The sequence below is a fragment of the Thamnophis sirtalis genome, unplaced genomic scaffold (genome assembly GCF_051295495.1).
Source record: "Thamnophis sirtalis isolate CommonGarterSnake01/CBP01778 unplaced genomic scaffold, rThaSir2_p1.2 scaffold_7, whole genome shotgun sequence".
NCBI lineage: Eukaryota > Metazoa > Chordata > Lepidosauria > Squamata > Natricidae > Thamnophis > Thamnophis sirtalis.
Window position 1 is genome coordinate 53,787,535 of NW_028261387.1, and position 26,842 is coordinate 53,814,376.

The following is a 26,842-nucleotide window of genomic DNA, read 5'->3' on the forward strand; positions in this document are numbered from 1 at the left end:
ATAAGATAATCATTGAAAATGTTTGAGAAAAACAAAGAAAATGGATGTGCAAAACTTAAAAGAGAAATATATAAAAATCATCATATATTGTATAAATGCACAAGTGCTTAGTTGGAGAGTAAGATGAAGAAAAAAAACCAAAACCAAATTTATTTTAACATTTAATAGAATATATAGTACTATCAGAATATATCAAAAGATTCTTTATATTGCTCATTTATTTAAAGCATTTATACCTTGCAGCTAAGTCAAACATACCCAGTGAAGTTTGCAGATCAATAATCCCTTCTCTAATATTTATAAACAAAAAAGCTGCTACATAGAAGGTGAAAGGGACATTTGCCTCTTCCTCTGATACTGCCTAAGCACATTTGTGAGGACGAGGCATAACCTGATACTAGATTCCTGAGAAATCAACCAATGCTTACCCTATGTTAGAAATTATCTCACACATTATTAGCAACACTATTGAAACCTGTTTTGAGATAAGGTTTCATCAGGATCACCAATATCACTTGGTGGAGAATAGCTCAGAATCTGTATTTCGTGCCATTTTCTCTGCCTCCTCCTGTTCTCCAAGCTTTATTGTTGACCAGGCATTTTTGAATGAAGATCACTTACCTTTTGGATGACTAGGGAACAATTTAGAGTGAATTGCCAGTTTGAAGTCATATATCAACTGAATTGCATAGTATGTGAAAAGGACCATCCTATGTTCAGTTGTTGCTGTGCATATAACATTGAATCTTAGAGGACCTGGTGGGAGGTGAATACTCAGGCAAACTAAAGGTCCCTGCGAATTATCTGTTGATTCATTTTGAGGCTAGAATTTGCTGAACTTCGTTTGAGGCTATCATTTACAGTGGTGAAATTCAATTTTTTTACTACCGTTCTGTGGGTGTGGCTTGGTGGGCGTGGCAGGGGAAGGATACTGCAAAATCTACAGAGTGGGGTGGGAATGGAGTATTAGCCGGTTCTCCAGACTACTCAAAATTTCCACTTCTGGTTCTCCAGAACCTGTTGAATTTCATCCCTGATCATTTATCTGCAGTGCTATAGTTGAATTTTTTTTATTTGTCCAGAATAAATAAATGTGTCTGTGAATGGGTCCCTTACCTGTTCCTACTTTGAATTTTTTAACTTGGTGTTGCCTTCTAATGGCTGGAACTTACCTGAGCAGATTTTTTCTTTTCCACTTTGGTTCACCTTTATGACTCACAATTTAACTGCTCCATTTCACTGTAATTGTGTGTTTCAGCACTACTGTCAGCACGTCTTGCATTATTTTCTGGTTTGTTAGGTAGGAATGTGTGTGTGTGTGTGTGCGCGCACACGTGCACACGTGTGAGTGTGTGTGTGAGAGTGTAGGGAGGCGGGAGGAAAATGTGCTATGGCCATAAGATAAATTCCAGTGTCTTTTTGTTCCTATGTGATGACTAATGGCATGCATATTTTTAACATACTATTGGAAAAGCTACCAGGCTGTAAAATTGCATTCAGAAGAGCTGGTTTACAATGCTTATTAGAGCAAAATATCCCTTGTTTGAAGGGTTAAAGGAAGCTGTTCTGATTCTTTGTCCCTGTGTGCACATATACAGCTGCTTTGCTTCACGGATGGTCACAACAGAAGTGTTATCTGTACACACACATGCACGCACACAAACCACCAAGAGCAATATTCAAAGCAGCAATGCTGATCTTCCAGAGGAGGAACAGCTTTAATGCTGCATGCTGTCATGCTTTGCAAAAGACCTCTCGGCATGCTTTATAGAGTCCTAGAAGCTATAACATATGTTCACGGTAAAGTGAGAAATTGGGGTTTCTTTTTTTCTTCTTCAAGAACAGCTTTGATTTGAGGCTCGACTTGTAGTTTGTTGTAATTTAATTATTAGCTTAACAGTAAAACATATAGAAATCTTCATTTAATTTGTCCAGAATTTTCTATTTTTCTATTCTGTAATATAAGTAATGATAAGCACCTATTTGTCTTTTTTGCTAACAACAGTACTAGCAATTCATTTTAAAATAGCAAAATATCTATCTGTTTCAGAAAAACATAGGAGAGCTCTGTTCCAATATGAAGATTCTATATTCTCTATCAGACTAAGCAGACTAAAAATAATGGGGGGGGGGGGGAGAAACCTGGCATTGAGACATATCTTTCCTTGGTTGATGATGCCAGATCTATAAGCCAAAAGGTATAATGATACATTGAAAGATCTTGGGATCATGAGCAAAGAGCTAACTATTAAAGGAGCTGACTATATCTTGAAATAGAAATAATATGTATTTAAATATCCCAATGGTTATCATCACAAAAAATTTCTTAAGGAAAAAAATTAAGGCAGAATTCTTAAAATTCTGCCTTAATTTTATTTAGTAGTATATTGCACTAAACAGGGACACGGTGGCTCAGTGGCTAAGACGCTGAGGTTGTCGATCAGAAAGTTCGACAGTTTTGCAGTTCGAATCCCTAGCGTCACCTAACAGAGTGAACTCCTGTTACTTGTCCCAGCTTTGTCAACCTAGCAGTTTGAAAGCATGTAAACATACAAGTAGAAAAATAGGAATTACCTTTGGTGGAAAGGTAACTGTTCCATGTGCCTAGGGCATTTAGTCATATCAGCCACATGACTACAGAGATGTCTTCGGACAGCTTTGGCTTTGAAACAGAGATGAGCACTGCCCCCTAGAGTTGGGAACGACTACCACATATGTGAGAAGGGAACCTTTACCTATAATGCAGGTTTTTTTCCCTATAAAACTATTCTTTGGGGTGTTAATAGTCATTAACATCATTGACCGTATATAAATAGTCTATTCCCAGCTTCCCAGTATGTATATTTATTGAATAATATATTTTGGAAATAGATATATCTTGGTAGACTGTTTCAAAGTATATAAAGTTCAGAAATTCTTTGTCTCTCCCCCTCTCTCACTGTCTCTCTCTCTCTCTTTCTTTCTCATCATATTCTGTCATTCAGGATTCCAGCCATGCAATTCCTTTGGTGGTAGAAAGCTGTATACGTTTCATTAGCAGACATGGTAAGTGTGAAAAGGAAACCAAATCACAGGGTTTTACTTTATTGTTGAGGATTGTGACACAGTTTTAAGGTATTTATAAACAAATGTCTGAAACAGAGACAGTGTGCAGTGTTGTCACTTTTTTATTTGTGACTTCCTCTGTTAAGTTTTAAGATTTTTTTGACTTAACATCTCTGCCAAATGCAGCTCAAAAATGCAGTTTGCAGTGGTTACGCCTGGGCCTTTCCCTTCTTTAGCTTTTACTGGCTGATAAAAATGCTCCTAATTAGACAGAATGGTTATTCTTGGCTTTTTTTATCTGCACTTTTCTACTATGCAGCATATTAACCAGTAAATGTTTGTTTTTATGGTTTTGCTAGCCACCTACAGTGGAAGAACATGGTAAAAATCAAACATTGGAGTCCTAGTGGACAATCATTTAAATATGAGCCAGCAGTGTGCTGAAGTTGCCAAAAAAGCCAACAGTCTTAGGTTGCATTAACAGCTGAATAGAATCAAGATCACAGGAAGTGATAATACCATTCTATAATGCCTTAGTAAGACCACACTTGGAACATCGCATCCAGTTTTGGTCACCATGATGTAAAAAAGATGTGGAGACTCTTGAAAGAGTACAGAGAAAAGCAACAAAGATGATTAGAGAACTGGAGACTAAAACATATGAAGAACAGTTACTGGAATTGGGTATGTTGGGTATGTTTAATGAAAAGAAGGACCAGGGGAGACTTGATAGCAGTGTTCAAATATCTCAGGGGTTGCCACAAAGAAGAGGGAGTCAAGCTATTCTCCAAAACATCTGAAAGCAGAAGCAATAGATGAAAACTAATTAAGGAAAGAAGCAATCTAGAACTAAGAAGAAATTTCTTGACAGTTAGAACAATTAATACAATTATTTTGTACAATTACAATAAAGTCTATACTATACTAATCAGCAGAACAACTTGCTTCCAGAAGTTGTGAATGCTCCAACACAGGACGTTTTTAAGAGGAGATTGGACAACTATTTGTCTGAAACAGAATAGGGTTTCCTGCCTAAGCAGGCGGTTGGACTAGTAGATCTCTAAGATCCCTTCCAACTCTGTTGTTCTGTTCTGTTCTATTCTGTTCAAAGAAACATGCTTGATTATGTTGTGTTTTGCCAACATATTTCAATTTTGCATCAAAAATTTTTTCAATGTTCTTATATCAAAAGTAATTTGTAATAATCAAGAAGTAATAAGTTACTGTGAAAGAAATGCCTCTTTGTCACTTAATGACATATAAGAAACTCCTTCCAATTTTAAAGTTTCATCAGGCACTACCCACGCATATACTTGCTCCAATCAGAGTGGGAAGTATGCATTTATCTACATAATAAAGAACTGTTTGTTTAAATCTGTAGGCTGTCACAAGTTAAATGATGCATGGAACAAACACTAATTCACAGGAAATAAGGTATCCTTTCACATAATTGAAAAACAGTGGAGGAAAAGAGAAATATAATAAAGTCAGAGATAATCCAATGTTAAAATAAATGGCCTCAGATCAAAGCTGTACATTTTATGTAGTGATTTTTCTTCTAATTTCCTTCTAAGCCAATGCAAGCATACCATTCTATCCATAGAAGAAGTACAACTTCTATTATGAAAAACCTTTTATGGAAGGACTTATATTTTTCTGTGTCCAGAGTATTCATTCTATAAATAGTTCTCTATTTTACATCAAAGGATTCTTTCATTAAAAAAAAATCAAACATTTTAGATCTAAATCATGTATAATAGACCAAATAATATACCATGTATTTCAATCTCTAGAAATTGGATTGCATACATCCAACACACACACACACACACACACAAACACACACACTACTGTCTAAAAGAAGATTTGACTGATTTACTTTCAAATGTCTCCTGATTAATCTAGCCTGAAAGCCTCCACCAGGGATTGAGTACTAAATTCAAGCAATTTTGTAATTAGTATAATGATTTAATCATGCTATGCACTACAATTTGGGTCAATATCCCATATACAACTGAACACCAACATTTATTGTTTATTTTAAACCCACCTTATAATAATAGATCTCTAACAGGATTCAATCAATGGGGGGGAAAAGAAAAAGCAAGCAAGAAAAGCAACTGTTAGAAAAAGCTATATGGAGGCTAGATTGTCACAGAAACCACAAGCCTTAGATGAATTGCACTCTAAGCAAATAAACATTGGTACAGGCTTGGCCTTGACATAGGTCACCACAATCAGAAAACCAAATTATTTATCTTGGATCTACATGTAATGTGCAAATCTTCATAATTAGTTACAAATAACAATCTCTGACAGATCTAAAAACTGAGGCATGTGTATAAAGAGACAGGTGGTACATGTTGAGGACACACATTTTGCAGTACTGTGCAGTGAGACATGTATGGATCTGTACTGTGGAGAAACAAAACAACCACCAAACATATGGCACAACAGAGGAGAACAAACTCATCAGGATAGGATTTGAAAGACAAAGCTCACTCTTTTGGAGATAGCAAAGTCCATATTCTGGACAGAGAGTTCTGGTTTGAAAGATGGTCAAAGAGGCCATTTACACTAAGATTGAACAGCCCTCTCTCAACAGAAGGTGAGGGATATGACCCTGCCTATCTCCTGTTTACCACAGAGTCCTTTCAGCAGTTCCAAGAATGTTCCACACCCATTTGCACTATTCAGGTGAGGCACAGATAAACCTCCAAGTGGCCTCAATGACTTTCAGAAAGAGTGCTAATGACTAGATGACTGCAAGGAATGTAAATCTTTCCATTTTCTACCATTCAGTAAGAACAGAAGAAGTTTCTTGGACAAGAAGCAAAACATCTTCAAGGAAAAACAAAATCCAGTTGCTATTTGAAAAAGCACTTTCGGGACAAACCTTGACATGCTTGATGGAGACCCTCCATAGATGTTGAGGACCCATGCTGTCTAAAACAGGGATAGGAATTATAAGATCCTAGGAATGTTTTTGGACTGGATTTATTACTCACTATGGTTTAGTTGATGTAAAAAGATGTCAATTGTTTCAAGTTTGGAAGTGATTAAAAATTATTCAGTATATATGTATGTATTTAGTGTGTGATTGTGTTCACATACCAACATACATATATGCAAATATACACATACACATATATGTAGCATTTGTGTACAACAGATGTGTAACAATTCTCTAAATCTATTCTGGAAGACATTTTGTTTCAATTTATTTAAAGTACAAAATCATTGAATGCTGTAATTGGTGAATGTGTCATAGCTTCCTCTACCAAAAAAAGATGGAAGGGTATCATTTGTGTAGTTCCTTCAGTTTTCATGGATTGTTCCTATTTTTTTCCCAGGACTTCAGCATGAAGGAATATTCAGGGTATCTGGATCTCAGGTTGAAGTGAATGATATAAAAAATGCATTTGAGAGAGGTAAGAGCAGTTATGATTGCCTCTGCATTTGCTTTTGTGCTTCAGGATTTAAGAGATGCTAAGTTGCAAATGAGGACAAGATCTTTTTTTCCATGGTTCTCATGCTGCTGTAATGAGTATGTTCTCCATATCCTTGTCTCTTGCACTCCCCAATGCTCAATAATCTTTGGCATCTAAATCTCTTAGGTTTCTGCTTCTTGTCACCTCACTGTGTAAACATTTCAGACTGAAGGTGTATGGAATTTCTAAAAGGCCTTATAAATTATTTTAAATTGTTTTAAGTTATGACAATTTCATAAGTAAATGGGATAGTGACAGCAGGAAGTTCATGAGGGGAAAGTTCAATGGAAGTGGTTGAAGGGAGAACTCTTCAAATCTGACATAGGTTTCCTCACATATTTTATCCCCAAAAACTCTCATAGAAAATTCTCATATTGCATCCTACATTGAAAAGAAAACCATTCAGTACATGGTTGTGCTTTTCTTTAAACACAAATGGTTTCAGGAGAGGAGAATTATGAATGAAGCTGTTTGAAAAAAACGGTTTAGGATTTTGAATAATCTGTGCTTTTGGTCTCTGTTCATATTGATTTACACTATGATGTTGTGGCTCTTTTATAAATATTGTTTACCTTATTTTGTTTTTAATCATTTGTATGCTGCTTATTTTGTAAATTGGATGATATATAAATAATTTAATTAATTGAATTTGAGATTTTCCTTAATAAATATTGTCATGGAAAGATGGAGCATTTTTGTCTGTGAGACAGAAGGTAAAATGTATGCAAAGAATAAATACTGAACTTTAGAGAACAAGGGATGTTGGTACCTTACACCCTTAACATCCCTAATCAACATACCCAAGGAAAAGAACCATTGAGTTCAGCAAGAGCTGAAAGTGTATATATAGGTTCTCAAGATTCTAAGAGACACATCAAATCGTTCTAGCATTTTTATGTAAATATTATATTTAACTAAAAGAAAGGTAAATTGTTTACTTTTAAAATGGAAGACCTATCATATATTTACCGACAATGCAGTCATGGAAGCAATTCTTCTTCTGTCTGATCTTTCAGTGAAGGATTACTCTAAATTCCAGATCACCTTTCTTTGATGTCAGTACAGTACAAAACACTAACTTTTCTACATCCATTTCTCATGGTCTTGTCAAAGCACATGCTGTACTAAAACAGTAAATGCTGATAACATTTCTTGTTCTATCAAAAGGCTCTTGATGAGAATATTGAGGAAAATTCTCTAATTAATTATCCTGTGAACTATTATGATAGAGCTGAGTTGCAATGGTTTCAGTTACATTAAGAAAATTAATTATTTCCAATAGTGAGGTTTTAACAGCAATTCTTTCTTTAGCTCTCATGATAGCAATAGATGGATTCCAATATGTCAAAGAAGTATGTGCTCCTGCTTTTCAGGCATGACTGGTTATTGACATTGTTCATTTGACATTTTTGCAAACATTCTGAAACCAGAGCATCCCAAAATAGAACTTTCACATGTTCCATTTTAAACCCCTTTGCACCAAATCAGCCTTTCTATTGCAGTATGTATCCCCTTAATCACAGTGTGAATTGCCTGTATTGTAGCTCCATAACATCTACTAGCTTGAACTATGTTGCTAAGAGAATAGAATAGGACAGGTCAGGACAGAACAGAATAGCATAGAATAGAAAAGCTTTTTTTGGCGAAGTGTGATTAGACATACAAGGAATTTTTCTACAGTGCAGAAGCTCTCAGTGTATAAGCAAAGCAATAGGGTAATAATCATAGTAATGATTATGATAGAGGGTAGTAGAGAAAATGAGAAGGATAATAATAGTGCTACAGTAGTGATAGCCTTATGCTGGATGCCACTTTTAAGAATGGGAATTAATTTTTTAACTAGATTTATTTTTGAGTCAAAAGTCTGTTTTCATTTTCAAAACAAAATCTTATTTAATTTTCCTTCCTCCCATGTCTTGCAGTTTGTTTGTTTTTTTAAATGTGCAAATACCCTATTTACTCTGTTGTTATTGTCTTTGTTTTGTGGTAACCAGGGGAGGATCCACTGGCTGGAGACCAAAATGACCATGATATGGATTCAATAGCGGGTGTCCTAAAGCTCTATTTTCGTGGGCTAGAACATCCCCTCTTCCCCAAGGAAATCTTTCATGACCTGATTGCCTGTGTCAGTAAGTAGCACAAAAATGCACAAGCCAGTTAGCAACATTGCAAGGAAATAATGTATATGTGTGTCTGTGTATATTAATACTGACCTATAAATAGAGGCAAACAAATTAAGAACTTTGAATATTTGAAGTAGAAATTATTTTCTTCCCCTGCTCATTTTCTCATGAAATAGTGATTATACCTAATCTCTACTCTGTGGTATGTTACCATCCTATTCATCTCTGCTGAGGATCTTTCCTTCAATCTGGTATTTTTTGGACTTAATGCTATCTTTTAGAAACCATACCACTGGCTTCTCAGAACATTCCTTAATCCTGACAGTATCTCACAGGAGACTAAGAGATCTGAAACATGTCAGTTTGCTTCTGAGATAGTAAATCTACAAAATCAGAATAAAAGATTACTGTTTGCCTCCCACTGGGTCGTAAGCTAGTGGAACAATTCATATTTCTCTCAATGTTCATCTGAATCCCACCACACATTGCTGTTAATCTGGGACTTCCATTTTGATTAACTGATTAAAAGGGTGATTCTGTGTGCTGCCCCAGTAGACTCTAATGTGATCATTATAGCTTTTAAGGCTAATGCTGACAGAATAAGAGTAAGGCAATAGATTTTAAGACATAAATATCTGTCTCTCTTTTTAAACAAAGGCTTTTTTAAAAAATGTTGAAACATTTGCCTATTAGAGGGTTTGATCCCACTATATTATTAGTTTATCCTTCCCAATGTCATTTCATTTGATTATGCTAAAGAAAAGTGACGGCCTATGTAAATTAGTAAACTAAAAATAATCCAATGCAGAACATTTTTACTTTAAAAGGAGCCTTTTTTTGTCTTTATCATTTGAAGGAATGTAGGATCAATATGGATTTCATCCTTTACTTAATTATTTATTTAAGAAACAGAAAGACAGCTAACAGCTGTCTGTTGGTCAGCATATTCCTTAAAGATATTAGACAATCCTCATAGTATTTTTTTGCAGCATGTAGGAAACAAATTAAGATAATATCTTACACCTCATCATTTCAAGGGTATTAATACTTTCCCTGGGACTGATAGGTTTACAGTGAAGGTCTTGGTGCTGACTCACTTCTATAACAAACAATGAATTCATTGTCAGAGCATAAGAAGGACCATGCTGGAAAAAGTCTTTGAAGTAAGATATAGGAGAGCTCCTCTTAAAAAGATCTGCAGTTTCATTTTCACAACAAATGAGTCTATACAGTTTAACTCTGTTAGATGAAAAGAGCAGCTTGCTGCCAAATAATTCTGAATTTCCAGAGCCAAGGCTTTGTGCTGCCCACTTTTTTCCCATTATATCGCTGTAGACATAGCTCTTTCTGTCATCATTCAGGAATGCTAATCTGCCTGTGGAATATTAAGCTAAAGATTTCTTTTGAAACACCCACCTTAAGAAACTAAGTGTAATAGACTATCTGATGTAATTGCTACAATGGATAGTATTCAGTACTTCCACACTTGACCAGCTTCAGATTTTCATGTCCTGTTCTCTTAAGCCAGAATATAATTAAACGTTCTGTACATTTTCACACACAAAGCATTCTAAAACTATAATTCTCAGTATTTCCATTCTGAAATTTGGAGAGAAAAATGTCCAATTATCAAAAGCAAAATTATGAGGTTGTTCTTTGCCTCCACTCCTTACATTCCAGAATGCTTTCTCCTATCTCAGTATGCCTTTTTAAAAAATAAAAAATAAAACAAACAATCAATAAAGCAGTGAGGGAGATTATAATACATAAAAGCAGAACATAAAGCATAGACATGTATTTTGTCCCACATGAGAATAATATTAATGCATTTTAACTGTAATTCAAATGAAATTGTAGATTTGAATATTTTTCCATATCCATATTCATCTGTATAGATGAAGGTGATTTATTAATAATAGTCTCTTGATTTCACAAAAAGATTGCAGATTCTCAAAACTTTCTGTCAAAATACTAATCCAAAGATGTTCATATCTACCAATTTGATCATAGTCCTTTAAAATCAGTCTAGAAACAGACTGATAGTGTAGTGTAAGATGATGTAGCACCAACTGTGGCTAATTTTTATAGTTGGCTTTAAATGAATTGATGAAATTGGCTAAAGAGAAAATGGCAACTGCCAGCCCTCCAATGTAGTCCAGGGCAGGAGTTCAAAGTTATAATATTACTTTCATTATTGTATCAGAATCTTGCAAATCTGAAAGTGCCTCTCCTCTTTCTGTCTTTATTTTCAAGACAACTATAATCACTCACTGTTTAATGGCTTCCTTTACTGACCATTTGCAAATGCAGTATTTTTAAAAAAATCCTTTTCTGACCAACATATACATTTAACATCCAAATGAGTGCCCCTAACAACAGGGCATGCCAGAAGGAGACTAACACTGATGTAGCTTTTATGAGAACTTTACCTAAAAAATGGCAATAGTCTGTGTTCTTGGCAGAATCTCCCTCTCCTCCCTCTCTCCCTGCCTCCAACTCCTCCTCTTATATTTGTTAGCAACCATTTTGTTTCTGATTTAACAAATGAATTGTAGTCACTGAATAAGGACAAAGTGTGAGGAGGGTTGAGTCAGAGAGACTTCCTTAAATTACCTTCCTATTTTGGATTCAGATTTCTCTTCTGACTGTTTTCTGGATTGCGGCTCTTCCTGTTTCTCAAGATTATTTTCTTATCTCATTATAGTACCTTAAAGAGGGCCAAGCAAATTTTCAAGAGAGCCTTTTTGATATAAAAATTGGGCGTAATATTGAAGAGAGTTCTTTGGTTTTAAATTATGTAGCATTTCATACTTTAAGCAACTTTTAACATTCTGCATGGTAAGAATTTAAAAGTGATTGCTTCAGTGGTGGGATGCTGCTGGTTTAATGCGTGCTAAAGTTCTTGCGCTGAAAATGGAGCATTTAGAAGCTCAGCTGCTTACCTTCAAAGTCAGCAATAGTAAGTAGAACAGCAAGGGAGGGGGAATCAGCTGTGCCTTGAGATTGAGATGAGAAAGCAGGAAATAAAGGGCAGGATAGGGCATGGGTGGGTGGGCGGGGCCATCTGATTGTCAGAGCTACTAGTTCGACTAAACCGCTCCAAACCGACTGAATACCACCTCTGATTGCATTGCCTCATTAACAGCAAATTGGGACTAGTGGTTCATTTTTATCTCTGTCTTCCCCATCTCCTGTTCTGGTTGACATATTTGCATAGAAAGTAATAGGCTGTAATCCTTAATCAGCTTTTCCTTTAAAAAACCTACTTCTACAGCATATACAGAGTCCCAAAACATTTTTGGAAGTAAAAGTTATTCTTGCGATGACCACATGAGACATTGCAGCTTGTTCCCTAAAATTAATAATAAACAAATGTAAAAATAAGCATTCTGCTTGGGTGTGAAGCCTGGTGAAGGAGGACAGCTGCCCATAAGGGAAGGAGTGAAGGAGGGGTTACATTCAGATGATATCGTTCAACCATATTCTGCATTTTAGATTTATTTTTCTATTTTAAAAATACTTTTAGACTACCATTAAGGGTAAGAGCAGAAGCATGTAACTCTCCAAAATAAATAAAAGATACTGCAGAGTTAAATAGCAATGAAAATAATGGTGCTGAGTAGAACAAAAATATCCCCACTCCCCAAATTCCATCAAAAATCATATAATGCATTGGGCAATCCAATGAAAATTCAAGAAAAGCCACCAAAAACAAATGGTTCTTTGATGTTTTTCAAAAAGCATATGTCAGGCATTCCTGGCAATGCATTCTTATAATGTAGGAGCCATTGCAAAAGTTCTTTCCTTGTGCCTATAATTCTAATTGCTTTCGGCAAGCAGATATGCAACAGGAATTTTTGGTTGATCTCCTTAAACTACAGGTAGGCTGATAAGGAGGTAGGGATTACATCATATAACCTGGTTCCAAAGTTTAGTTTTAAAATTTAAATTGTCACATTAAAGTGGGCTGGGTGCAGTTGGTATTGTGTAAATCCCGTTAATCAATCTCAACAGTATCATTGGGGCAACCACATTCTGCCTTGCACCAGTTAAATTTGTTGAATTCCCTTTAAAGTTAGGGTCTGGCCAGGCAGAGTTCAGCACCTCATAGACAAAGTCGCTCCATTCATTGGACCCTATGCGTGTGAAATGCCCAGGGAGAGGTCTTGCCCTGTTATCTGGGAACAGTTTGATCCGATTGGCCCTGATGAAGTGGACAGGGCCCTTGATGCTGTCAGTTAGATCCTTGTCCCTCCTGGATGGTGAAAGCTTCCAGGATAGTGACTAGTGGATGGGTCCAGACAGTGATTAATGCATTAGTAGAGTTGGGAACATTTTAGGATGCTTTTAAGCAAGCCCTGGTTCATGCCCTCCTTTTAAAAAAAAATCATTGGATCCCACCTGCCTGGACAATTTTCGTCCAATTTCCAATCTCCCATTCTTAGGTGATGGAATGGCAGTTGAAGAGGACCTTGGATGAAATGGATTATCTGGGGAAAGTTTTTTTTTTTACACCTTCATAATCACATTGCTAACATGCAAAAAAACTCCACCCATATCCATAACACTTCTGCTATGCAGTGAATTCTCAATGCCTCTGCATGTAATAAAATAAGATTTGCACACGTTCAAACATAAAAATGTTTAAATATCAGATTATTCTTATACCTGTGAAAATGTCAACCAGAACTAAAGTGTGACCAAGTTATCTGGTTTTATCATATGGTCTATTATTCTGTTATTTTATGTAACTCTTCTCTTTTTCTTTAGCAATGGACAACCTGCAAGAGAGAGCTCTGCACATCCGAAAAGTCCTGCTTACATTGCCTAAAACCACATTGATTGTAATGAGATACCTCTTTGCATTCCTCAGCCAGTAAGTGTTCCAAGTAATTGACTACTGTAGCTATTACATTGGTATTCTGGAGGAAAATATTAGAATCTTAAAGTTGAAAGACACTTTGGGGGCTATCTGATCTCCCACCTATATCTTGCATGAAGTTCATAGCTAAAGCATCTCTAACAGAAAGTTATTCTTCCTCAGTTTGAAGATCTTCATTGAAAAGGAATTCACTCAACTTCCTGCTGATGTTTTTATTATCATTTCTTCTTCTTCTCCCAGGCCTACCTCCCATCCCAGAATGAGTGATAAAAATCGCCTGCTGGATGGTGCGGAGACTGTGGGAGGGGCTATGGGGTCTACGGTTGCGGGGGTGGGCCGGAGCATTACGGTCAATATGGGGAGGGGCAGGTACGACGGGAACTTCAGGGCTAGCCATTACCGGGGAAGGATGGTTTGCTACATCACAGAGATTCCTCCTTCCGGCCCTGTTAGTTCCACTCCAGGGCCAGGTGGCGAGAACTGTCAGGGCCCTGGTCTCAGGCTGTTGTTGCTAAATGCCAGGTCTGTGGTTCACAAAGCTCCCCTTGTCTGGGACCTAATTTTGGATGAGGGGCAGACCTGGCATGTATTACTGAAACTTGGCTGGGCCCGGAGGGAGGAGTCCCCCTCACTGAAATGTGCCCAGAAGGATTTCAGATGCTTCAGTAGCCGCGACCCAAGGGAAGGGGTGGGGGAGTGGCTGTCATCGTCCGAAGGTCTTTAGTTCCTCGTAGGATCCCTGCTCCGGAGTTTGTCGGGTGTGAGTCCCTGTTGATGAAGTTGGACCTTGGTGGTCAAGTGGGTTTGTTGCTAATGTACCTACCTCCCAACAGCGTTGCAACAGCCCTCCCCTCGCTCCTCGAGTCAGTAGCCGAGTTGGTGGTAGAGTTCCCCAGGCTTATGGTTCTGGGGGATTTCAACCTGCCTACACTTGGTGAACGCTCTGACGGGGCGCAGGAGTTCATGGCTTCCATGACAGCCATGGACTTGACCCAAGTAATTCGGGGTTCGACTCATTTAGCTGGTCACACGCTTGACCTCGTATTTCTTTCGGAGCAGTGGAGATGTGATCTAGAGTTGAAGGGCATTAAAACCTTGCCCTTGTCATGGTCTGATCACTTCCTACTGAGGCTTGACTTTCGGAAACCAATCCCCCACTGTAGGGAGGGGGAACCGATTAGGTGGTTCCGCCCCAGGCGCCTGATGGACCCTATGAGATTTCAGATGGCGCTTGGAGAAATACCTGACACTATCGTCCACAATCCGGTGGAGTCCTTAGTCGCTGCTTGGAATACAGCGGCAGCAGGGGCTCTAAACCGGATTGCGCCTTTGCGACCTCTCCGAGGCAGCGGATCCAGGAGGGCCCCTTGGTTTACCGAGGAACTCCGGGAGATGAAGCGCCAAAAGAGATGCCTAGAGCGCCGCTGGAGGGCCAGTAAATCTGAGTCAGACCGAGCACTGATGAGAGCCTTTATCAGAGCCTATCTCATGGCAATACGGGCGGCGAAATGTTCGCATTTTGCCGCCCTTATTGCATCCGCTGAATTGCTCCCAGCCGCCTTGTTTAGAATAACCCGCTCCCTCTTGAAAGGGAGGGATGCGGATGACCCTTTACAAGGAAGAGCTGAGGAATTTGTTCAGTATTTAATGGATAAAGTCGCTCGGATTCGGACAGAGCTGTACTCCAATTGCACGATACCAGCCGAGGTACCGGGGGAAGGTCTTGAGCATACTTTATGGATTGAGTTTCAACGTGCTTCTCCTGAGGAAGTGGACAAGGCCATGGGAGCGGTGAGTGCCTCCACCTCTATACTGGACCCGTGTCTCTCCTGGCTGGTCTCGACCAGCAGGGAGGTGACACGCGGCTGGATCCGGACGATAGTTAACACCTCTCTCCAGGAGGGAATCTTCCCACCCCTCCTAAAGGATGCGGTGGTGAGACCCCTCCTGAAGAAACCGTCTCTGGACCCAGCCATTCTGAGCAACTATCGTCCAGTCTCCAACCTTCCCTTTGATGGGAAGGTTGTTGAGAAAGTGGTGGCCTCTCAACTCCGACGGTCCTTGGATGAAGCCGATTACCTAGACTCCTTTCAGTCGGGCTTCAGGCCTGGCTACAGCACGGAAACTGCTTTGGTCGCGCTGATCGATGATCTCTGGCGGGCCAGGGATAGGGGTCACCCCTCTATCCTTGTGCCTCCTTGACCTCTCAGCGGCCTTCGATACCATCGACCATGGTATCCTTCTGCGACGGTTGCGAGAGGTGGGAGTGGGAGGCACCGTCCTTCGGTGGTTCTCCTCCTACCTCTTGGACAGGTCGCAGTCGGTGTTGGTCGGAGGGCAGAGATCGACCCCAAGGCCCCTCAACTACGGGGTGCCGCAGGGTTCAGTCCTGTCCCCCCTCCTATTTAACATCTACGTGAAGCCACTGGGTGAGATCATACGCCAGCACGGGATTAAGTACCACCAATACGCAGACGATACGCCGTTGTATCTGTCTGCCCCGTGCCAACTCAGCGAAGCAGTAGAAGTGATGTGCCAGTGCCTGGAGGCTGTTAGGGTCTGGATGGGAGCAAACAAGTTGGCACTCAATCCAGACAAGACCGAGTGGCTTTTGATGTTCCCTCCCAAAGATTGGCCAATTATTCCATCTCTCAGGCTGGGGGGTGAAATTATACGCCCCTCAGAGAGGGTTCGCAATTTGGGAGTCCTCCTGGATCCCCAGCTGACTTTAGAACACCATTTGTCGGCTGTGACCAGGGGGACCTTTGCCCAGGTTCGCCTGGTGCACCAATTGCGACCCAACTGGATCGGGAGGCCCTTCAGACAGTCACTCACGCCCTTGTGACCTCAAGACTGGATTATTGTAATGCGCTCTACATGGGGCTGCTCTTGAAGAGTGTTCGAAGACTTCAGTTAGTCCAGAACACAGCCGCGCGAGCGATTGTGGGTGCACCCAGGTACACTCACGTCACACCTATCCTCTGCGAGCTGCACTGGCTACCCATTAGTCTCCGAATCCGCTTCAAGGTGCTGGTCGCTACCTATAAAGCCCTACATGGCATCGGACCTGGGTACCTGAGAGACCGCCTCCTGCCGATTACCTCCCATAGACCGATTAGATCTCACAGGTTAGGTCTCCTCCGGATTCCATCCGCCAGCCAATATCGGCTGGCGACCCCCCGGGGGAGAGCCTTCTCTGTTGCAGCTCCAGCCCTCTGGAATGATCTCCCCGTCGAGATCCGGACCCTTACTACCCTCCCGGCCTTCCGCAAAGCCACCAAGTCCTGCTGCTCCAACAGGCCGGGGGGCTTGTGAAACATCCAGCCCCACGGAAATTGTGAATGTTGCGGTTTTTGTTTTTAAAGTGTTATCTTTGTCTAGTTTTCCCCTTCCCTTGTCTATTGTGAGCCGCCCGGAGTCCTTCGGGAGTGGGGGGCATACAAGACAAATAAATACAATAAATACAAATACAAATTCTTCACATTAAGGATTTTTTCTAAGTTTCAGCTATAGCTAGTTCTACTGGAACTTCGCATGGATTAAAATTCTTTTTTATAGGGCTGCAAGATAATCTGCAAAGTTAACTATCATAAACATGGTCCTTTAGAATTATTTTGTTGAATTCCAAAGATTCCCATTTAATTGACCTTAGGAACTGAACAATATGAATATTAGAAAGTGCAATATATAGGAAAGTGTAATGCCCATTCCGCTGTTGTGTGTTTTAAACCATTCACAGAAGTTGCATCAGAATTTTGTATCCTGCTTAAATTACAAAGGTAAATTTGCTGATGTTGCAGCAAGTATACTAGGAACAGGGGAAAATAATTTTGCAGACAGTACAAATACACACCCATGTTTGACTTGCTTTAAGATGTTACCCTTTTATTTCCTGAGATTTCACTAGCCAGATGCATGTGATTTCAGTTTTGCTTTTACAGCCAAGAGAGAAAAAGGCAGACTGACATTTTAATGTATGTATCCATTAACCAGTTTTCTGCCAGATATGTGGGGAATGTGCACAATTCTGCAGTTTGTGGGCAGTATTTTGCATTTGAAACATTGTATGCTTGGTTTCATGTGTCTTGCCTACACGGAGATACTTCTGTACATTTAAGCAGCCTTTTTATGAATATTTAAATGTGGCATAATATTGGAATTTGTGCTTACAATATCATGAGCACCTTCCTCATTCTACTATAGATACTAAAATGATCTCTATCTATGAAAAAGTTTTCATAAAGGGTATTTCTGTACTCTTTCTCCAATTAGGCTATTCACAAACTGTCACTGTCTTTCCTATCATGTGTGCTCTGGTACAAATTTTGGGGGTGTTGATGTTGACAATACATGTTATGGCATGGTTTAGGAGCATGTAATTCATGCTAAAAAGGACAGAGGGGAGAAAATCCAAAAAGATGTCTTTAATAAAGTGATTTATTCATTTTTAGGGCTGTAATTGGAGAATTTATGTTACTTCTAGACAGCTAATGCTAGGTGCTTTTACTGGAGTAATTTGTGTAAATAAACAAATAAATCAGTGCCTAGATAAATGGCAGCATCTAACTGATCTTGATTAGTTTTGAAGAAATAAAGAAATGGGATTCCTTGAATAGGAGACCATTAGGAAATACAAGATTAGAAAGTACCAAATATCTTCAAAATAGGCAGAGACAAACCATTTCTTTTTTGTTGCCAAGAAACAAAATGCATATATTTATAAAATCATCAGGAGGAGATCTCAACTCAAAGGATGTTTCATCTTTAAGCAAATAAATACCCCTAAGCAGACTGCTGGGAAAGATATTTTCTTAAACACAAGACAGGTGGCTGCTGGTATATAATCCAGGGGTACAGCTAAGGGATTTCTCTTTTAGATACTGTATATCCTCTAATGTTTATACCGTTTATTAAATCTTAATGTTTACCCTGCTCCAGAGATGCAGCTAACCCACAAGATTAAAAAAGATAGAGTTAATGAGCCATGTAGCAAGGGCTTAAGCTTTCAATGCTGCACTAAAATGTATATCTTTGTAACTTTATCAAAAGATAGAAATTTGGGGGGGGGGACCTACAATTGTTGGGACAGTATATTTCCTAGGGATTGGATCACCATGAAAAAGGCCCAAGTCAAAGTCCATCCCCTAAATTTCAGAAGGCAGAATCATTTTGTTCTTCCAAAAGAACTATTTCATTCTACCTTTCAAATATTCTGCAAATATTCTAATTAAAGAACATGGAGTGAAGTAGCTTGAATGTTATCCAATGTTACATATGCACGGGAGAAGCTGAAGGTCAAGTGCTAGATAGTGAATTTTGTTAGCTAGCCAAGTTTATTCTATTCTTAAGGATAAATAAATAGTAATGTAGTGAATTTCTGGCATGCTTCCTCTGCATGTGTTGCAGGGAGAGTTACAGTTTAAAATATGACAAATTAATCAAGTAAAATTACTTTTTACATTGAATACATTTTTCTTGGCTAAGTCCTGGGCTGTCAAACCCAGTTCTTATTGAAAGGTTATGAAATGCTTTCAAGTAAGATTCAAAGATTGCTGCCTAAGTGTGAGGTAAGAGTGCACCTCCCTTTGTTCTTTGGAGTTTGAAAGGTGAAATATCAGCAACTGAATTGCGTTCTGGGCAGTTGAAAACATTATTTTATAAATGACAGTAGTGGAGTATGGAGGATGTAGGAGTAAGCTTTCGCACCCTTTAAAGCAAAGCTGTTCTTTTTGTTTACCTTCAGAAATGTTCATTGTGTCAGACTGACTAATGCTTCAAATGCCTATAATTGACATTCCATGTCGAGCATTGACATGAAGCTTTTAGTGTTCTCTTTGAAAAAGAAAGATATTTTGGCTGTGAAAAATGGATGCAAATAGGGGGGAGAATCAAAGGGGTGTGTTAGAATCCTTACAGTGTTGTGCTGTGAACCATGCAGCATCATATTCAGTCACACTTTCATCTGCTTCTTGGCTGTTCATGAGGTGTGGCTGATGCAGCTGTTCTCTAGGCAGGGGGCATGGAACAAATGCCAAAAAAATGCTGGCAATAATGTGCAGTCTGCACTAAAATGAAGCTAGATGGTGAGTCTTCCATCCCTCATTACACAGAGATGCACGGACACACGTTTAACAAATGTTCTCTGTGTTAATTGAACATAAAATGAAAATTGTTCCTGCTATTAATTAAATAAATCCATGTGCTATCCAGTATGTTCTAAACATCTTCTGCTACAGAAACATCATCCTTACAAAGAAAATTAAATGTGTTATAAGGTATCAAATGCAGAAAAGCTCTCTCTCATCTTCTGTATGTAGTCGATTTTAAGCATAACTTTAGTTAAGTAGTCTCAAGACACTCTTGCTATTTTAAATCAGCTTTCCATTATAGAAAATTACTCTAGATCTGGGAGTTTGCGATACTGTTCTCTATTGTCACTCTGTTCTCTTTTTCCCCCTACAGTTTATCTCAGTTCAGTGAAGAGAACATGATGGACCCCTATAATTTAGCCATCTGCTTTGGACCCACTCTGATGTCCGTGCCTGAAGGCCATGATCAGGTCTCTTGCCAAGCTCACGTTAATGAGCTCATCAAAACTATAATCATACAACATGAGAATGTCTTCCCAGGAGCAAGAGAGATGGAGGGACCTATATACGCCAGGGGTGGAAGCACTGAGGATTACTGGTACGGTAGGATGTAAAGGGAGAGAAGTGAAGGGAGCAGTGTGCTACTTCAAAGTGCTGGTTCCAGGATTTATTCTGCTTTTGTTACACTGTATTGTGTAAAGACAAAATGGTTGAAGAGACTTAAATGCAACCAGGTTTCTCGCACTAAAAATATAGACCTCTTAGATTTGGCAGAAGGTATCTGGCATGATTACACCTTATTATATTGTAGAAAATAAAGCAGTCAGGCTTGTTCATGAAACTTTCTAATGGTATTGTGGTAATTACCATAGCCAGATTGTGGAAATATTGTACCAGCACACTGCCTGAATCCATCATTGACATCCATCACTTTTCTCAACATTTCTTGAGCAGCTTTCCTTCAGAGGCAAAGTTGATAGCAGGTGAGCCAAGAAAGCTCAAAATGGTTTAATTTCAAGGTAGCATTGACAAGGGAGAAAACCTTATTTTCTCCCTAATACTACACACAAGAGGACTGTTTGTGCCTTTGTTCTGAAGCCAACATTTGCAAACAATTCAGCGGGAGTCACCTTTTTCACCAGGTGAATACGGAAGGGGATACTGCAGTTATAAACAGGAAGGGAATTGTTTGCTCCACTCATTGAAAGGAAGACCATTAAAAATGATCTCCCCCCCCCCCAAAAAAAAGATTCAGTTGCACTTTTGGGCAATCAATTAAGTTGATATCATTTTTCTTCTTCTGAAGTACCACCCGAAGACTGCAAAAGAAATTATTTTCACGTTTTCCACGAAAGAAACCCATTCCACCAAGCTGGAGTCACTCTATTATCTGCCAATCTTAATTTTATTTCTATTATTTTTCCCTTTGTTTAAAGATTAATGTCCCTAAGATGATTATAAAATGGTCACAGAGCTATAAAAATGAGCTTCTGGTAATGTCTTTATTTGGAGCCTGTAGGATATCATGCATCCTCAGCAGGGGAACAAGATCTGGAAAATGGGTTTCTACTGCTTCAGCTGTTTAAATTTTAATAAATGTTCTAAATTATGATAAACAGTAAAGGAAACAGAAGCACCTACTGTGAACAATTGGCTCGAAAATTTCTTTTGGGTAAATAGACTATCTATAACCATGGACAGTTGAAGACCCTTCTCATTGCACCGGAGTAGAATTAAATCTTCCAAAGAGGTTTGCCAAGACATTCTAAATGTTGTATAAATACATTTGCTTAGTTGTAATGTTCTTTCTGGCTTGACATTTACCTGTATATACTATATTAAGAAAATAAAAGACATTTTTTTGAAAAAAAATAATTGGAGGCCAATATAAAATATTTAATATTTTTGTGTGTTTTTTGCAAGCTGAGTCTCTCTAAATGGTAGTTTCAAAAGCAATTTAATTTCCATTATTCTCCATGGTTTGTGTTCTGCTTAATTTACATTTGTAATATCTTGGATGTAATATGTTTGCTCCTGACCCCCCCAAAAAGGAACAGCTATGAGAGAAATAAGGCATTGAATCTTATTATCTCAGAACTGGATGAATCACAAGTTCAAATCATTGAGGGCTCTTCCCTGAATATCTCTTTTTCCAACAGTAGATCAAGGAATTCTTGAGAAGCAATGTGCTTCTTGGGACCATGAAGTTAATGTTAAGCAAGAACCATCTTCTTGCAGGGAGACTTATTGGCTGCCAAATACATAAGGGCTTATTTTAAGGAGCTAAAACAAACCTTTCACTTGTCCCCTGCTTGCTGATGAAACATGTATCCTCTAACTCCCAGGCCACCTACAGTTATATTGCTGCTGATGTATTCTAAATTTCTTTGGTCTTCCCTAAACCTTGCAGTGATTAGCACTCACAGCAGAGTTGCCATTTTTGAGCTCTAATTCTTTTGCCTCTACAATATATGATGAATTATTAACTAGACAGTAGCATCCGGATGACATTACCAGGTTTGTTGAAGCAAGACAGAGCTAATTTTCAGTGTTTATTCCCTCCCCCCCCCCATATGGTAAGAAGATTAAGAAATAGTGTAGAATCTGAGGTTTGGTGTCTAAACCTTTCCACTGGCGAGGGAGAGTTCATAAAGAGCAGCAAGGAGTATTTCTAGAGATGCCCTCAGATTAGTAGTTTGCTGAATTCATAATGTGTTAAATCAATCAATTTTAACTGTAGATTAAAAACAAAAGTAAATATGATCCCATAGTGAAAAATACAAAGTTTGAGCAAATTCTTTATCAAAACTTTCTTAAGCTAGATACACATAAAGTAGTTAATGAAGATAGACAGGTCACAAGTAGTATTTTAACTCTGATTATGAAAGGTCTTTTCATACTATAGTTTTGTATTTTTCCTGCATTTTAGATTATATGGCATTAGTTTCTTTCACTTTGAGGTGGTATTAATATCACTTAGCCATTTTTCCCAGGTACCACATATATCCATAAACATGGCAACCTTATGCATTTACTCAATATTTATGGAACAAATTGTTCTGAGCGTTTTGATTCTGAAAATCTTGTGAAAATGGTGCGTTTAGTCTCTGAGGAAGTTATAATGTCCATAATATCAGAATACAAGTGTGCAGTTACCCAACACAACTTTAAGATGAGAGGAAAGACTACTATGTTCCTAGAAAGAATCTCAATCATATGAACACATCCTACATTCTATAACTCTTTCTTCAAAAATTAAGGAATTCAGGATATTTCTTCTATACAAAGTAATTGAATTTGGAGAATTATCAACTTTAGTAACTGGTCACCATCTCTGATGCCTCATAATTCTAACATTGCTTGGATTACATAGTCTTGCAGCAGGAGTCTAGTAATAGCTAAACAAATTCGCTTTAAAGAAAAAAAAACATATTTTCCACTTGTAATTTCTGTTTGTTACTCTTCCATATAAATTAAATGGTCATGTAAGAAAAAAAATGTTTTTGGAGAAAGGGATTTAAGTAAAATGTCAACTTGAAGTGTAATTTTTTTCTCCACTGCATGTCATTACATTTTAATTATATACTTTATTTAAAACTATGAAATTTCAGTCACTAGTTTTAAATATTATATTCTGCCTTGGAAAATATAGAAACCCCAATTTAATACATAATCTAACATAATTTAAGGTGCAGAATTTGAGGGATGCTAAAATGTGAGTTTCTATGCAGTAATTACAATTACATTTTATTAAATGTGTGTACAAATGCTAATAAATATACTTTTATTAAAAATTGCTAACAAAAATGCCTAACAGTACAGTAGGAATGTTACTAAAAGTTGCTAACTGGAAAAAAATCTATTTATATTGATGAGTATGAGCTCTTGATTTTTCTTTTACTCCCAAGGTACATGATTGGTGAAGTCACTCAGAATAGAGTATGGAGACTAACATTTTTTATTCCCCAGCAAAGGGGCAAAATGGATGCCTGAAATATTGCAAAATCTTAAGCCATTCTTTTCATATTATTGTTGTAACACTTAAAGGCCACTCCAATCAATCAACTCTAAGCAGCCTTGCCCTTTAAACCTCTTAAAAACAGAGAAAATCAGCTTGATTTTAGAAAGATTAAAGGAGATATTGGTGCATAAGATTTGAGGAGCTTTAAGATATTATATCCATTTGGCTTTTTTTTTAAAGGAAGGAAGGAATTGGTCCAGGAAATTATGTGGTTTTTAATGTGTTTTAATGTATGTATTAGACTTATTCTAGACCACACAAAATCTTCTTGGAATTGAGTGACCTTAACAACTTTCATTTTGACATTTGCATAAAGGATAAAAATGTATTTTGATACTAAATCATGAACTTATATCTATTTATTGAGATTTTTTTAAAATATCAGTTGCTGTCACATTCTTCATTCTGTTTATCCTTGTAAAATATAAAGCTGATCTGTTCTTCAGTAGGAATAGTGCCGACACACAGAAACATTCCCATATCAGAGTCCTGTCTTTCTTTTCCTCTGCAAATAACAGCCATTCACCATAGCATGCTTCTGCCCCTATTTTTCACTAGAACAACACAAATGAGCTCCTTCACAAAGAGAAGGAAGTTGAAATGAAATGTGGGAGGAATGCCTAAGCCTCCCCATCTTCATAATTGCCTAAACAAGAAAGACCCATATGCCTGCATGTGAGCCAGTCACAAGAAATACAGGACTTTGCATGGTGGAAAAGGGCTGGTCTTTGTTATCTATGATCGATTAACAACAAGCTTGCTTTTCCCACTTAGTACTAAGGCAGGACAAAGCAGCCCCTTTTATGTACTGGAAAAGATTGAGTATATCTGCCTTTGTCTGCTAAGTTGGATCAGAAAAACTGATCAGCAGACCCTGATAATATCTAATCCACCACAGTATGGAAAAAGACCGCCTTTGATTTTCTACCTCAGAGTCTTGAATCAGACTAATGGCATCTGTTAAACTTTTAATATCCTTGCAAACCCCTCTTTTTTCCAATTTGTACCAAGCACCCTCTATATTCACATGTGATTTTAGGAATTTAGTTTTTGTTTTTAAAAATAGCCTGCTGAAAGTTAGAAGATGAAAGCTATTCTGAGAGAGATGGGCAGTTAAGAAATACAAAATATAAGCACACACACACCAGGAATGTTTGAAAGCAGATATTTTCATTATTGTTATGATTTGGCGGGGGGGGGGGGAGATTGATATGTGAGGCAACATAGTTGAAGTATTTACTTGCCTTTCAATAGCAAATTATATCTGAGCCCTTGGACTTACGTTGATATTACAGATAGAAATCTATATTTACTATATAGCAAAATCATTGTTTTAATTAATAGAATTCTCTAGTGTTGTAAAAAAACCTACAATATACTTCCATATTACATTTTAGAAAAATCCTGTATATTATAACAGCAGGAACATGGAATCTCCAACTTCAAGTGGCCTTTTGCCGTGGAACTTCTGCATTTGACTTTCTCTCTTTACTACCTTCCATTAACTACAGAGGACTTTTTCATGTCTGAGGAAAAGACTCCTTCAACAGGAGGGGATGGGGAAAAACTCCCTGAAATAGCTAGTTCCTCATAGGATTATCAGAACATTAAGTTAACAAAAAAAAATCTGAGTTAGAGCAATACTGAATTGAAAATTCTTGCCTCTAACATTTCATATTCAAAATATGTTATATCAGCAAAATGTTAGATATGTCATAGATTTAAATTTAAATTTATCAGGCATCATTGACAGAGAAAAACCTTTTCTACCAGTCATAAAGAGTAGATCATACTGAGATACTTAGATCAATGATTTGGCTCAGACTAAAGCAAATTCACATAATCATTATTGCTGCTGTAGATAATATATTTCACCATCTACCTCACTTATTTCAGGATATCAGAAAAGGGTATGTTCTGGCTGTCTGAAGTACTTCATCTCTACCCTCTGGTGTCATGAAGGAGTTTTTTTCCCATTCAGAAATACAATCAAAGAGAAAAATGATCAATCACTCAACTATCAGCATATTTAGTCTGAAGTACATGATAATACACAGCTTTATTCCAGCATTGCTTTTCAGACCTGAATTAAGTAAAGATAAGATACTGTTGGTGATACCTGAAGGTGATACCTAAAGTACCACATACCATTTTAATGATGGGGTTACGATAAAGATTGCAGGCATAAGTCTAACCTTCTGTGCATTTCTTCCTTCTGCAGTGAAAGCCCTCATGGAGAGACTGTCTCTACAGAAGATGCCACTCAGGATATAACTATTGAACACCATACAAGTGATGATGGTAAGCTGTATCTGATAGATTCTTCCACAGTCCCGTTTTTTCTCATATTTGGAATGAAATATTGAAATATCATCTTGGAAGAACATTGTTGTGGGTATTGCACATAACTTGAAAAATATGAATTGTCAAAAATAAACTGTAAGGGAAATTGACTCCATTATATTCCTTTTGCAATAATTATCTTTTCCTCCCATTGCTATTGGGCAATTAGCAAATATTTTTAGATTTTATCTGATGGTAACAAACATTTAACATTTATAAGTGTTTTAGTTAAAGATGTATAGAACATTCTGTGCACAAAGTGTTTTGTGCATACAACAACTTTTTGGGATGGTTTGCATCTAAACTGACAGTTTTGGATGTAATGGAACAAAATGAAGAGTGTTTTGTTCTTTTTTTTTTAAAGTAATCTTTATTAGTTTTACATTTTTTTAAGAGTAAAACATACAAATACAAATACAATTTGAAACATACAACCCCCCTCCCCCTCCCCCGCGGTGACAGTCATTCACAGCCCAACTTTTTTTTTCCTTCCTCATTGTTAGGTCTCTAAGCCACATCTTCTCATTACAAAATTCAGGGATCTATTACAATACCCATGTTCACTTTTAACTTTCCCCGTTTTAAGTCCCTGCTGTTCTCCTTGTCGCCCACATATACCATAAGTTCCAGCTAAGGTAATGTTCCGTTTCTCCTTTGTCCCTCAGCCAACCCGTCATTTTGTCCATTTCTGCACATTCATAGATCTTTTTAATTATAGCATCTTCCGACGGTATGGTAGTGGATTTCCAAAATTGTGCATAAGTTATTCTTGCGGCCACAATTATATGTAGGCTCAAATGCCATATTGAATTGCTCATGTTTTCTGGTTTTGTGCTTAGTAGAAGGTT

General features: G+C 37.9%; 1 protein-coding gene across 5 annotated transcripts in view; it reads left to right on the forward strand.

The window, feature by feature from the left end:
- SRGAP2 (SLIT-ROBO Rho GTPase activating protein 2) overlaps positions 1 to 26,842 on the forward strand; it is a 205,821-nt gene that overhangs the window by 167,715 nt on the left and 11,264 nt on the right. For all 5 annotated transcript variants that reach the window (XM_087720076.1, XM_087720078.1, XM_087720077.1 and 2 more), the window contains exons 14-19: positions 2,985 to 3,045; positions 6,399 to 6,476; positions 8,531 to 8,665; positions 13,430 to 13,535; positions 20,004 to 20,228; positions 25,873 to 25,952. In XM_087720076.1, coding sequence (XP_087576202.1) covers positions 2,985 to 3,045; positions 6,399 to 6,476; positions 8,531 to 8,665; positions 13,430 to 13,535; positions 20,004 to 20,228; positions 25,873 to 25,952 — 685 coding nt within the window. The remainder of the gene's footprint in view (positions 1 to 2,984; positions 3,046 to 6,398; positions 6,477 to 8,530; positions 8,666 to 13,429; positions 13,536 to 20,003; positions 20,229 to 25,872; positions 25,953 to 26,842) is intronic.